General features: G+C 41.9%; 1 protein-coding gene across 2 annotated transcripts in view; it reads right to left on the reverse strand.

Moving 5' to 3' along the window:
• LOC143720835 (solute carrier family 23 member 2) overlaps positions 1-10,376 on the reverse strand; it is a 51,929-nt gene extending 41,553 nt beyond the window's left edge. The window contains exon 1 of one of the 2 annotated variants that reach the window (XM_077210705.1): positions 10,218-10,376. In XM_077210705.1, coding sequence (XP_077066820.1) covers positions 10,218-10,292 — 75 coding nt within the window. In that variant the 5' untranslated portion in view covers positions 10,293-10,376. Of the gene's footprint in view, positions 1-2,554; positions 2,718-10,217 lie in introns of those variants that run through there. The other variant, XM_077210708.1, reaches the window with a different exon arrangement.
• Between the last annotated feature and the right edge of the window lie 4,121 nt (positions 10,377-14,497).

A 14,497-nucleotide genomic window follows, 5' to 3' on the forward strand; every position in this document is an offset into this window, starting at 1 on the left:
CAGTGTTCAAGTTCAGATTTTTATTTGACAAGTTTTCACATTGAAGCTGTGAGTGTACATTTTAGCGTACAATTACGAATATTTATTGTACAAGTTCTCAAATTCACATCTACGTGTTCTCGAGTTTTGCTACCAATTTACCTTCATAGATACCTGTCCTGTCCTAACTGTATTACATGTGCATCAGATACCTGTGTGTGTTTACAGGGGTTTCACACGAGATACCTGTCCTAACTGTATTACATGTGCATCAGATACCTGTGTGTGTTTACAGGGGTTTCACACGAGATACCTGTCCTAACTGTATTACATGTGCATCAGATACCTGTGTGTGTTTACAGGGGTTTCACGAGAGATACTTGTCCTAACTGTATTACATGTGCATCAGATACCTGTGTGTGTTTACAGGGGTTTCACACGAGATACCTGTCCTAACTGTATTACATGTGCATCAGATACCTGTGTGTGTTTACAGGGGTTTCACACGAGATACCTGTCCTAACTGTATTACATGTGCATCAGATACCTGTGTGTGTTTACAGGGGTTTCACGAGAGATACTTGTCCTAACTGTATTACATGTGCATCAGATACCTGTGTGTGTTTACAGGGGTTTCACGAGAGATACTTGTCCTAACTGTATTACATGTGCATCAGATACCTGTGTGTTTACAGGGGTTTCACGAGAGATACCTGTCCTAACTGTATTACATGTGCCTCAGATACCTGTGTGTTTACAGGGGTTTCACGAGAGATACCTGTCCTAACTGTATTACATGTGCATCAGATACCTGTGTGTGTTTACAGGGGTTTCACGAGAGATACTTGTCCTAACTGTATTACATGTGCATCAGATACCTGTGTGTGTTTACAGGGGTTTCACACGAGATACCTGTCCTAACTGTATTACATGTACATCAGATACCTGTGTGTGTTTACAGGGGATTCACATGAGATACCTGTCCTAACTGTATTACACGTACATCAGATACCTGTGTGTGTTTACAGGGGTTTCACACGAGATACCTGTCCTAACTGTATTACATGTGCATCATATACCTGTGTGTGTTTACAGGGGTTTCACACGAAATACCTGTCCTAACTTTATTACATGTGCATCAGATACCTATGTGTGTTTACAGGGGTTTCACACAAGATACCTGTCCTAACTGTATTACATGTACATCAGATACCTGTGTGTGTTTACAGGGGATTCACACGAGATACCTGTCCTAACTGTATTACATGTGCATCAGATACCTGTGTGTGTTTACAGGGGTTTCACGAGAGATACTTGTCCTAACTGTGTGACATCCTGTAGGTGGGCGGGGCAGGCATTTCCCGCTGTTGTCACTTGTCGTCATCGTTGCTACGATAGGTGACTCCCAAGGACTAACGACCAATTAAAAGGGCATTCTCTGATGTTCCAAGATGTTAAAAACGCTACGCGGCTGATCATAGACAAACAGGGGGAGAAATTAGTATCTACCGCACCGTCGTTTTTTTTTTGTCATTGCCTACAAATTTCTTCGTTCATAGTCTGTCTGACATATATTAGAAGCTATGTGTCTGTCGGATTTGCACTATATTGATTCTCAAAAATACGGAACGAAGTGCATTCCGTATCAGTTCAATACGGAACAAGACTTTTATGTGTCAAATACAGGACGATTCCGTATTATACGGAACGGTGGGCAACCGTAGGACAGTGCTTAAAGGCTTTGCTAATTAAAGGGGTCAAATAATGGTACATGCACTTTTACAAGTTAATTGTACTGAAATGTGTGTTGGCAGTGCCTGTGTACAACCATATAATGATAAAAATCCATCCAGTGTTTTAATCTCCTTATATGTTTTCCCCTGCCTCAGATTGAGCCGTTCGAATTTGTGACGTCACTAAATCGGAAGCCCCTCCCACGATTGATAATTGACAGCAGTGTTTCAACACAGACGCGCCCTGAGCGAGCTGTCACCGTAGTCCGCCATTGTTGATACCATAGGTTGGTTGATACCTATGGTTGATACACTGGAGCAGAATGGCGTCTAAGCGATTGTGGTGTTCTGTTCTTGGCTGTAATAAGGAACACGGCAGTCATTTTGTTGTTCCTAAATTCGAACCGCTAAAGACGCAGTGGCTGAGTTTTATTTTTGAAGGGAATATTCCCCACGATCAACGTCAATGCTTTTATGTTTGCGCTAATCATTTCTCACCAGACTGCTTTCTAAACGAGGGTCAGTGTAAATCTGGTTTTGCTAAGAAGCTGGTCCTGAAAACAGAATCGGTACCAACTATTCGTGTTCCTGCTGCTTCTCCAGAAGAAGTGAGTGTAACGTTTTATTAACCTTTAAAATATTAATCTTTGCAAATCGCTTGCACGCTTCACGATGAATGCGGCTAATGTTTTCACTCAAGGTATATTACGGCATGTTTACGACGTTCTCAATATAATTCTTAATCCCATGTTTATAACGAACAACGGGTTATGGTTAATGTGTTAATAAAAACCCTGCCAGTACATACAAAAATAGATCAAAGTGACATTATGTTAACCAACCATTCAGAAACGTCCTGTTCGAGCCTTAATTGTCGAACTTCTTTGGGGCCGTCACCTTGTTCCGGGTCCGACTCCGGTTCAAATTGGTATGGTTGCACAGATGTGTCCTCAGAGACTCCCGCTGCCATTCTTTCTCCAAAATATACCCTCAACTGTTGTCAAGGCAACACTCCACGTGCATTGTCAAAACCCCACAGAACAGAGGTGCGGAGTGAGCAAAGCTCATTATCATTTAAAGGCATATGCATTGAAACGGCGTGCTGAAAACAGAGCTGTTTTTGACCAGGTAAAATGAGTGTTTTCTTACAATACTAATGAGAATTTTTAATAAAAGTATATTACAAAGTTTTCATTTAGACCCTAAAGATTCATATTAACTTGTACAAAAATGGCATTATATGACCCCTTTAAGAAAATGATAAACCTTGCAATAGACAACCATTGTTTATGCTGTGTATGCTCTAAATCAGTGGTTCCCAACCTCTTTATTTGAGTAAGTCCTAATCAACCACAAAATATTCATGAACTAGCTAGATTTTGCTAAAAATAAAATGACCTAATTCTGAAAATAGAAACATTATAGTTAACAATTTTTTACTGATTGTGTTGCAATAATAAGCCATATGCATGTTTCCATTAAAGGTTTGTGCAGGTTAAATGCTTTTGTCAAGTTAATTCATGGAGGCACCCAACATCTCACCCAAACGTTGTGTCCCAATCACCCAAATATTACTGTCAGGATTCCACCAGCTTCACTCACTCTTCCCTCTCGTTCACTATCCCCTGAATACTGATCACCATCACCTGCACATCATCATTACACCTCCCTTTATATTCAGCTCCCTTTCACACACTCATTGTCTGGTCTCGTCTATACATGACCCACAGACTCTCCCGCAATACTTACCCGCTACTTACCTGCCTTCTTTTGGACCTTATACAAGCATTGCCTTCAGCCTTCATCATCAGTCTTCCATCTGCATCTGTTCCTGGGATCCTTCGCCTGCATCTGCAAAAGAGACTCTAGTTAATTCCACAGCTAAGTTACCATTTCAAAGTATCATCTGCCTTCATACTCACCATATCTCTGTCTGCTTCTGCAAAACCTGTGAAATAAAACCACTTCACTTACCACCAGTCTGACTCCTGTTCTATCCGTGACAGAAGACCAGACCAAGCATGCAGAATTCAGCGGAGCCCGTGGAGAATCCATCCCGCGATCCGTTTGATGAACTTGTCCAGGCAGTTCGCCAAACGCTACTTTCTTCACCACCTACCGATCCACCCGCCGTCTCCGAAGATATCATCCACTCGGCATGCCAGCACTTACTTCCGCAAACATCTGCTGCTTCGTCAGCCGCCTCCCCGAGTCCCATGGCCCGACCAGCGACATTCACCGGAGAGGCGGAGGACTGCAGCGGTTTCCTCCTTCAAACCTCCCTTTACTTCCAGATGCAAGCTCACCAGTTTTCGAAAGATTCAGCCCGTGTGGCCTTTATTATCTCCCTGTTATCCGGTCGAGCGCTCCAATGGGCACAGTCTTTGTGGAATTCTAACTCTCCTGTAGTGAAATCTCTATCGAACTTTGTGCAGCATTTCAAGGAAGTGTTTGGTCAGACAGCATCCGATCTCTCCGTGCACGATCAGCTGTTCAATCTCCGTCAAGGAGCGTCCTCAGTAACCAGTTATGCACTCCAGTTTCGTACATTGGCGGCATCGAGCGGCTGGAATGAAACCGCTCTGATAACAGCTTTCCGTCATGGTCTCAACCCCGACATCCGCCAACTGATCGTGGTATTTGAAAATTCCATTGGAATAGAAAGTCTCATTCAGAGAACCATTCAGGTGTCCCAACATTTGTCTGCCTGTTATAACCCTGCTTCCGCTGTATGTCCTCCGCCACCGGCTCCATCATGCGCTCTTCCAGCACCCGAGCCTATTCAAGTAGACTCCACTCATCTTTCATCTTCTGAGCGGCAGTGTCGCATTCAACGTCCCCTCTGCTTGTACTGTGGGGGTGATAAACATCTCATCAGCACCTGCCCTGTTCGACCTCAACGCCCAGCGGTAAGCACTATTCAGATTCCTCCCAAAATAGCACCTCTGAATCGTACTACTGTCCACCTATTAACCTCTCATGTATGTGTCTCAGCACAAGCCCTCCTCAACTCTGGTTCCGCAGGGAAATTCATATCCACGCAACTCCTCCAGAAACTGAACATCCGTAAACAACAAAATCTCCCAAGATCTTCGAGTGCAAACCATTCAAGGTAAACCCGCTGGGTTGAGGTCGAATTCGCTATGTCACCCCCACACTGAAGCTCTGCGTTTAGGAGTCCACTGCTGAGCTCATCCTGGGACGCCCTTGGATGGTCCAACACCAACCCACCATCAACTGGACGTCCGGGGAGGTCCTTCGTTGGGGTGAGAACTACTTCCCTTCCTGCATATCGACAGTAAAAAGATTTCATCAGAGTTTTTCATCTTCAGAGGGAAGCCCCGAGTTTCCCGTTTGTTCCACGTCTATCGAGAGTCCAGAGATCCAACACCAGGTGGAGATCCCCGCAGAGTACAGGGCGTTCCAGGATGTGTTCAGCAAACAACTGGCAACCAAACTACCACCTCATCGGCCACGGGACTGCGCTATCGACCTGATACCAGGAGCCACTCTGTCTAAAGGTCGTGTCTACCCTCTGTCCATCCCGGAGCAGAAGGCCATGGAGGAGTATGTGGAGGAAGCCCTCAAGCAAGAATACATTCGACCATCCACGTCCCCTGCCGCTTCCAGCTTCTTCTTCGTGGTCAAGAAGGACGGAGGCTTGAGGCCGTGCATAGATTACCGTCACCTCAACTCTCAAACTGTCAAGTTCAGCTATCCCCTTCCTCTGGTCCCAGCAGCTCTGGAGCAGCTGCGTGGAGCCCGCATCTTCTCTAAACTCGATTTACGCAGTGCATACAACCTGATCCGAATTCGTCGAGGCGATGAGTGGAAGACAGCTTTCATCACGCCCTCCTGTCATTATGAATACCGGGTTATGCCCTTCGGACTGTCTAACGCTCCAGCCGTCTTCCAGGGGTACATGAACGAGGTCTTCAGAGAGTATCTCAACAGGTTCGTGGTCGTCTACATAGACGATATTCTCATCTACTCATCTTCTCTGTCTGAACATCAACGTCACGTCTCTCTGGTCCTGGAGAAACTAAGAGCCCACCAACTGTACCTCAAGCTAGAGAAGTGCGAGTTTCACACCGCCTCAGTCCAGTTCCTGGGCTATGACATCGATCAGTTCGGAGTGCGGATGGACCAGAGGAAGGTGGAAACTATCCAGAACTGGCCCCTTCCTTTGACAGTGAAGGATCTGCAGCGGTTTCTGGGATTCGCTAACTTCTATCGGAGATTCATCAAGAATTACAGTCACTTCAGTGCTCCCCTCACTTCTTCACTCCAGGGCCGGCCCAAGTCTCTGTCCTTGTCCCCAGAAGCCACACTCGCCTTTCAGCACCTCAAAGAACCCTTTCAAACCGCTCCAATTCTGGTTCATCTGGATCCCGAGATTCCCTTTGTCGTCGAGGTGGACGCATCCTCAACCGGGGTTGGAGCTGTACTCTCACAGCGGCAGGGTGATCCTCCCAAACTCCATCCATGTGCCTTCTTCTCAAAGAAGCTGTCCCCGGCGGAGCGGAATTACGATATCGGCAATCGTGAGCTGCTCACCATCAAGTTGGCTTTGGAGGAGTGGAGGCACTGGCTGGAGGGAGCAAGATATCAGTTTCAAGTCATCACAGATCATCGCAACTTGGAATACCTCAGAGAAGCAAAGAGACTGAATCCGCGCCAAGCTCGATGGGCCCTCTTCTTCACTCGCTTTGATTTCCTCGTATCTTACCGTCCTGGCAACAAGAATTCCAGAGCTGATGCTCTTTCCCGAATCCATAGTCCTCCCTGTGAAGATACCTCACCGGAACCCATTACCCCTCCAGCCGTATTTGTCAACCCAATTATCTGTGATATCGACGAGCAGTTAGCCGATGAGAACCGTCTCCATCCCGCTCCGCCGGGAGGTCCAGAAGGGCGCGTCTTCATTCCTCGCCACCTTCGTACCGCTCTTCTGGACTCCGCTCACACCTCTTCTGGACTCCGCTCACACCACTCCGGGCTCTGGACATCCAGGTAGCAGGCGTACCTTTTCGCTTCTCAGTAACCGGTACTGGTGGCCATCCATCGCCCAGGGTGTGTCCAGGTACGTCAAGGGTTGCTTAGTCTGCGCCGTTACCAACACCCCCAGAAAACTCCCGGAGGGCAAGCTCGTGGCACTGCCTATTCCCCTGTGTCCATGGTCTCATATTGGAGTGGACTTCATGACTGACCTGCCCCGATCCGACAACCACACGTGTATTCGTAGTTGTGGATCGCTTTTCTAAAGCCTGCAAGCTGATTCCCCTACCTGGACTTCCTACTGCATTCGAGGCCGCTGAGGCCGTCTTCAATCATGTATTTCGGAACTTCGGAATTCCCGAAGACATTGTCTCGGACAGAGGTCCGCAGTTCATTTCTAGAGTGTGGAAAGCATTCAGGGTTACGGTCAGCTTGACTTCTGGATACCACCCTCAGACTAACGGCCAGACTGAGCGGAAGATCCAGGAGATCGGACGTTACCTGAGGACCTACTGTCATCAGTACCAGGACAGCTGGAGCCAGTTCCTTCCCTGGGCGGAATATGCCCAGAACTACCTTCGGCAGTCAAACACTGGGCTCACCCCCTTTCAGTGTGTCCTGGGCTATCAACCTCCTCTCTTCCCTTCGTCGGGTGAGCCCTCCCAGGTTCCAGCTGTCGATTACTGGTTCCATCAGAGCGAGAGGGTATGGGACTCGGCTCACGTGCATCTCCAGCAGGCAGTGCGGAGGCATAAGGACCAAGCTGATAGTCGGCGCTTGGAATCTTCTCAGTATCAGCCAGGACAGAAGGTGTGGTTATCGACTCGGGACATTCGCCTCCGCCTGCCTTGCCATAAGCTGAGTCCTCGATACATCGGTCCATTCACAATACAGAGGCAGCTGTACGACGTCACATACAGACTCAACCTTCCTCCACAGTACCGGATATCACCTTCTTTTCATGTTTCCCTGTTAAACCCTTTCACTGATCCTGTCACTCCTCCCTTCACAGAAGCCGTTCCAGCGGACGTACCTCCTCCTCCGGTTCCCATCGTAGAAGAGCCCATCTACCAGGTCCATACCATCTTGGACTCGTGGCGTCGAGATCCCAGGCTGGAGTACCTGGTTGACTGGGTGGACTATGGCCCGGAGGAACGGTCGTGGGTTCCCCGTGAGGACATCCTGGATCCAGCCTTACTCACCCAGTTACATTCCGATTGTCCTGACCGTCCAGCTCCCAGGCCCCGGGGTAGACCTCGTCGCCGCCCTCATCCCTCTTCTCAGTCGTCAAGAGCCGCCTCGGAGGAGGGGGGTGCTGTCAGGATTCCACCAGCTTCACTCACTCCTCCCACTCATTCACTCACTCCTCCCTCTCGTTCACTATCCCCGGAATACTGATCACCATCACCTGCACATCATCATTAAACCTCCCTTTATATTCAGCTCCCTTTCACACACTCATTGTCTGGTCTCGTCTATACATGAGCCACAGACTCTCCCGCAATACTTATTCGCTACTTACCTGCCTTCCGTTGGACATTATACAAGCCTTGCCTTCAGCCTTCATCATCAGTCTTCTGTCTTCCGTCTGCATCCGTTCCTGGGATCCTTCGCCTGCATCTGCAAAAGAGACTCAAGTTAATTTCTCAGCTAAGTTACCATTTCAAAGTATCATCTGTCTTCATACTCACCATATCTCTGTCTGCTTCTGCAAAACCTGTGAAATAAATCCACTTCACTTACCACCAATCTGACTCCTGTTCCATCCGTGACAATTACCCCCCCAAAAAAGGGTTTTGGCTCAGTTTACATAAGTGTATGTAACAAATCCTTTCATTAAAATATAAACTTTTTTCCTGTTCAAATGGATAGGTAACATCTTCAGTTTTACATAAATGTATCATGTGTTGGGCTGATGTTTTTAATTTATGGCAAGAAACCTTGCACAAGGCTTCCGTGCAAAAACTGTCCCAATCACCCTAATTCACCTTATGTAAATGTTTAATCAATGATGTAGTTGCTCATGACATGAAATTCCACATAGTGACTGATCCTTCATAAAACCCAGTTGGCCTATATCTGCAAAACATTAAAAGCAGGTTGAGGGTAGAGTGTTGGTTATTGTTGGACTATGGTGTCTATTTTTTGCACTCAAGGAAGTAGTGTGTTTATCTAAAACAACAAGATGGTGTCCCACTGTTTTCCCCCAAAGCCATTTGACCTTTCTAAATCTGTTTTCAGTCTGTAATTAAATTACTCTGGTCTTTATCAGCCTTTCCCTCCAAAACATATGAAACAAATTTACAAGAGCTAAACTTATTAATATCTGATATGCATTTTATAATAATGCTTTCTTTTATGGATGAAGCCCCCAAAATAGTAGGCTATTACATCAAATTATTAACCCATAGCCTATATATCTGTAATTAATGAATAATAAACTATTAAAGACACATTATCAGAGAATGAATAAATAAATTATATATGTTTATGCTTTACAATGTTATTTTATTTCAATAACTGTAGGATATTCTGCAATATATACTCTAAATGTGTCGAAATTAATAATTTTTCCAGTGTGTTCATTAATTATACTTGGAAATATTTTTCTTACATCATATTGGAATCAGACTTAATTATTTAAAACTAAACTTCATATGCAGTTTCATTGCATATGACATTTTTCTGATTTTGTGGTTATGTGTGTTACTGGCCTTGTAAAGCATATTAATAATACATAATGTGGTGGCAACAAGAATTTCACTAAACCATTGGCTAAATATTACCTCAACAAGCCAAGCATTCATATGGTCTTTCAAGACCACAAATTATGTCTTATTACCTTCTCAGATTACTCATGATAGTGTTGCAGAATTCCACTCAGACAAGATGGTTATGATGATTTGAAAATGATACTAAGAAATTTGGAATCCAGTTTGAACAGTTCCATTCTGTCACGTAACATTTTGACCTCATTATTCAAAAAGCTAAATCACAAATATATATAAACCAATGTTAATACATAATCCACCACATGGCTCCAGAAAACAATATACACTATATTGTTTCACATTCGTTAACATTAACTAATAATGAACTGCACTTCCACTGCATTTATTAATCTTTGTTAATTTCAACGTTTACTAATACATTATTATAATCAAAATTTATATTTTTTAACATTAGTTAATGCACTTTGAACTAACATGAACAAACAATGCACAGCTGTATATGTATTAACTAGAGTCATCATAGATTAATAAATAATGTAACAAATGAATTGCTCATAGTTAATGAGTAAATAGTTTGTTACGTTAGTTAACTAATGTTAACAAATGAAAACTAACTGTTAAGTGATACCCATGTATTGACTTGCTCGTAACTAAAACGAACAAAACAAGGCCTTCTATAAAATCACATGTGATGAAGAGAAACAAGCAGCAATTGATAAAACTTGTTTTCCTCAGAATTGAGCTGTTTTTATTTAGAGCATTTTTTGGCACTTACTTCAAAAGTTGAGTCTGTGGCTCCCTGGTTTCTTAACACGATGTCAAGCTTTTGGTCCTGTTGAGTGAGATGCATAGCTGACCTGTAGGTTTTGGAGAGAGACACCGGCCACACTTCTGATAAGTTCAGAGAGAGAGAGAGAGAGATACTGGCCTTTGCAGTCTGCTGGTCGTCAAGGAAACCACAGCTGTTTTTTACATGCGCTTTGAACTCTTGAAGCATTTATGTAATCGGCAGCTTGACTGAGGGTTTTGGAGTCATGTGCCTGCCTGAGGACCGCTATACGGCCACTGATAGGGCCCAAGACCACACGAGTGCTCCCAGTGTTTGTGTTGATTTTAAGCAGATCAAACCAACCCTGACTGAACATGAAGAGGACCAGGGGGTGTTCTTTTACGTCGAGTGGAACAGGAGACACGCTGACTAGAGCGATGCAAATCAAAATCTATTCTCCAGTCTGGGAAAGACACTTTTTAAAGCAGAAACAGAAGGAATCAACCCAGTGTATATCAAGAACCGAACAGATATCTCATTAAAGGATTAGTTCACTTTTTAAAAAACTTTTGCTGATAATTTACTCAGCCCCATGTCATCCAAGATGTCCATGTCTTTCTTTCTTCATTCGAAAAGAAATTAAGTTTTTTGATGAAAACATTCTAGGATTTTTCTCCATATAATGGACTTCATGGGGTACCAAACGGTCCAAGGTCCAAATGACAGTTTCAGTGCAGCTTCAAATGGCTTTAAACGACACCAGATGATGCATAAGGGTCTTATCTTGCGAAACGATCGGTCATTTCAAAAATAAATAATAAAGTTTACGTTTTATAAGCACAAATCCTCGCCTTGCGTTGTTCTGTGATGCACGTTCGTGACTCTCCTGTTCGAACTCGTTCATCAAAATGAACGAATCTTTTTTCGAGTCATTTAGTTCATTCAACGAACGAAATGACTCGAAAAAAGATTTGTTCATTTTGATGAACGAGAAGACCCTTATGCATCGTCTGGTGTCGTTTAAAGCCATTTGAAGCTGCACTGAAACTGTCATTTGACCTTGGACCGTTTGGTACCCAATTAAGTCCATTATATGGAGAAAAATGCTAGAATGTTTTCATCAAAAACCTTAATTTCTTTTCGACTGAAGAAAGAAAGACATGGACATCTTGGATGACATGGGGGTGAGTAAATTATCAGAAAAAGTTTTTTAAAAAGTGAACTAATCCTTTAACTGATGTTAAGGTCACTTGAATTTCTTTTAATCTGTTTTGTAGTAAAATAGAACACAGGATGAATTAAAGTTCATCAAAATAGAGAGTAAAATTACATTTAATGTTTGTTTTATATATGTAATGTTTGACCATATATGGAAAAGAAACAGTTAACCAATTAACAAGCTTTTACTATGTTTTCTCATTCTCCCATAAAAATGTTAAATACAATTAATAATAAAATGTCTTAAAAAATTGCCTTTAACTTTTTAGTAACATTATACATTGACAGTAAAAATATAATAAATTAATAAAAACTGAGAATTCTCAAATCATTTACCAATATAATATAAACGTGTTGTGAACGTAAGGAAACTGCATGTCATGTACTCCTCTGAGACACAAAGGTTGAGGATTAAAACGCTGTTTTATTGAACAGAGGGTAATCCAAAAAATGTAATACAGAAAACAGGCAAGAGGTCATAAACAGCGGGTAATCAGTCCAAACAATAACAGGGTCACAGGCAAAAATAAATAAATAAAAGGACAGAGATCAACAGATCAAAACCCAAGAACACAGGAATAACAGACAGAACGCCCATAAATGCAGTACAAACGACTAACAAGACATTGCAGGGAATAACAGAAAGAACCAGGCTTATATAGGGTGAGCAAACAAAAAGATGAGACACAGGTGAAAACAATGAGTGCTGATGAGTCCAGGCAGAGAATTATGGGAGATGTGGTTTGTGAGGGAATGACAATAGTCTGGTGTGGAGTGCCCTCTGGTGGCTCTCAAGGGCACTCCAGGTGGGGATCAACAGAAACACAGTTAATCAATTAACAGGTTTTTACTGAGGCATTTTAAAATTCTTTTCCTATCAAATTATTGCATTTAGACCAGCATATCTAGTCAATTGCATTTATGAGGCATGGAGTGCTGGTGTACAGTTGTAGCCATCATGCTTTTTGATTAACTTAAAGGACCCCATTAACTTACATAGTAGATACTAAAATACTATGGAAGTCAATGGGGTCCATCAACTGTTTGGTTACCGACATTCTTCAACATATCTTCTTTTTTTTTTCAGCAGAAGCAAGAAATACAAACAGGTTTGAAGGGTTGAGGGTTGGTGGATCTTAATTTTTAAGTGAACTATTCCTTAAACCAACTTCACCAGAATTACCATGTTGACTAGTCTCATCAAGATTTGCTTGAGAGGAACAAGGCAGAGCTGTTCTTGACTATAGCACTAAACCAGTATGAATCAACCTAGACCAGCATGGAAATTGTTGGCAGTTTTGTGGAATCATCATTACATGAACTGTCATTTTGATGATGTCAGCTCTGACCCTATTTGCTCTAAATGCCTTCTCACTGTCACGATTATAATTGATTAATAGTGTGTCAGAGCAGCTCTCTTTAAGCGGTCTTGTTATTGTGGCTTTGCATTTGTCTGTTGGATTGATACATACAAGAATCAATTGATCTCTGTGACCTCTTTTTTCATCCTGCCCCCCTCATCAGCCATCAACCAAATAAAATACTTTCAATCTATAGATTTTCAAAGAGCCCTTATAAACTCATCACAATCTGGGTGAAAGGTGACACTAGCTTGGCTGACAGGGTCAGAATCGTATTATAGATGCTAAGAAGTGACTTTTCACCTGGAATTTTTCTGTTTGTGTATTTTGCTTTTGCAAACATGGTCACCAACCCCCTATGTCGAACAGCTGGACAAATGTCTAAATATACAAACGTTTTTTATTTTTCAAAAGTTTTTTTTATACGTTTTTAAAAGTGGTGACTCTCAAGCCTTTGTTAATTATTGCAAATGCTCTCTTTTTTTCTTTCCATTGTCCAGATATCCCTTTTTAAATGACAATATATTATATTATATTATATATGAATCAGTTCAAGGTTTAAGGTCATTATGTTTTCGAAACAAGTCTGTCATGCTCACCAAGGCTGCATTTATTTGATTAAAAATACAGTAAAAAAGTAATATTTTGAAATATTATTACAATTTAAAATTTGATTATCTGCTGCTTAAGAAACATTTCTTATTTTAACATTTCTTTTTTATTTCTGTTTACATCATTATCAATATGCTTAATATATTCCTGGAAACCGTGATACATTTTGTTCAGGACTCTTGGATGATTAGAAAGTAGACATTATAAATATGGCTTTACTGTCACTTTTGATCAATTTAGTAATACATCATTGCTGAATAAAATAAATTAGCTTAAATTCAAACACAGTCTTGGGACATATTGTAAAAAAAAAGAAAAGAAAAAAGGCCCACCATAACCTTCTGTAATTTAGTGATATGGTCCCGTGAGGGGATCGTTTGAGCAAAACAGAGTGGGCTTATAGAATATTGAGTAGACCACATTCATGAGTCCAGACCCTTAAAAAGAGAGTTAAATCAATTTACTCTGGTGTGGCAGAAACACAACCTATATACAAACACTCTGTTATTTAAGCCTGTCGTCTGTAATCATGCCTTATCGATGCACTGTTCGTGCACATAAAAAGCAAATTAGATGTAGATTGACTCACATGAACCTCACATGGTTTGACTGACTGACTATAGATGTGTCATTGCTATATATAGAATGTAATGTGATATATAGAATGTAATATATATAAATGAATGAATGAAATACTAAGAAAAGGCTTAAAAAGGTTATTTTAAGAAACTGGGGAACCAAAAATGTTTCTTATATGACATCACTTTTTTATAGAGTGTAACAGGTATATTTTTTGGGGGATATTATGCTGATATAATATAATGCTGTATAACTGGGGTAATTTTGGATACATACTCAATAGCTGAGATTTTTGGGGGGGATATTTTGCCGTTCTATAATACTAAATAACTGAAATACTCTATAATTAGGATATTTTCTATAACTGGGATATTTTGGAGATATATATTAGATGGGATATTTTAGGGATACATGGTACTTTATAACTATAGAATATTTGTGGATATATGATACTATGTAACTGTGATATTTTAACATTTATATGATAAACACATAAACTTAAAACAAAAGGAATGA

Source organism: Siphateles boraxobius, unplaced genomic scaffold, assembly GCF_051911475.1.
Source record: "Siphateles boraxobius isolate OS27281-9 unplaced genomic scaffold, OSU_SipBor_1 65, whole genome shotgun sequence".
Lineage (NCBI taxonomy): Eukaryota > Metazoa > Chordata > Actinopteri > Cypriniformes > Leuciscidae > Siphateles > Siphateles boraxobius.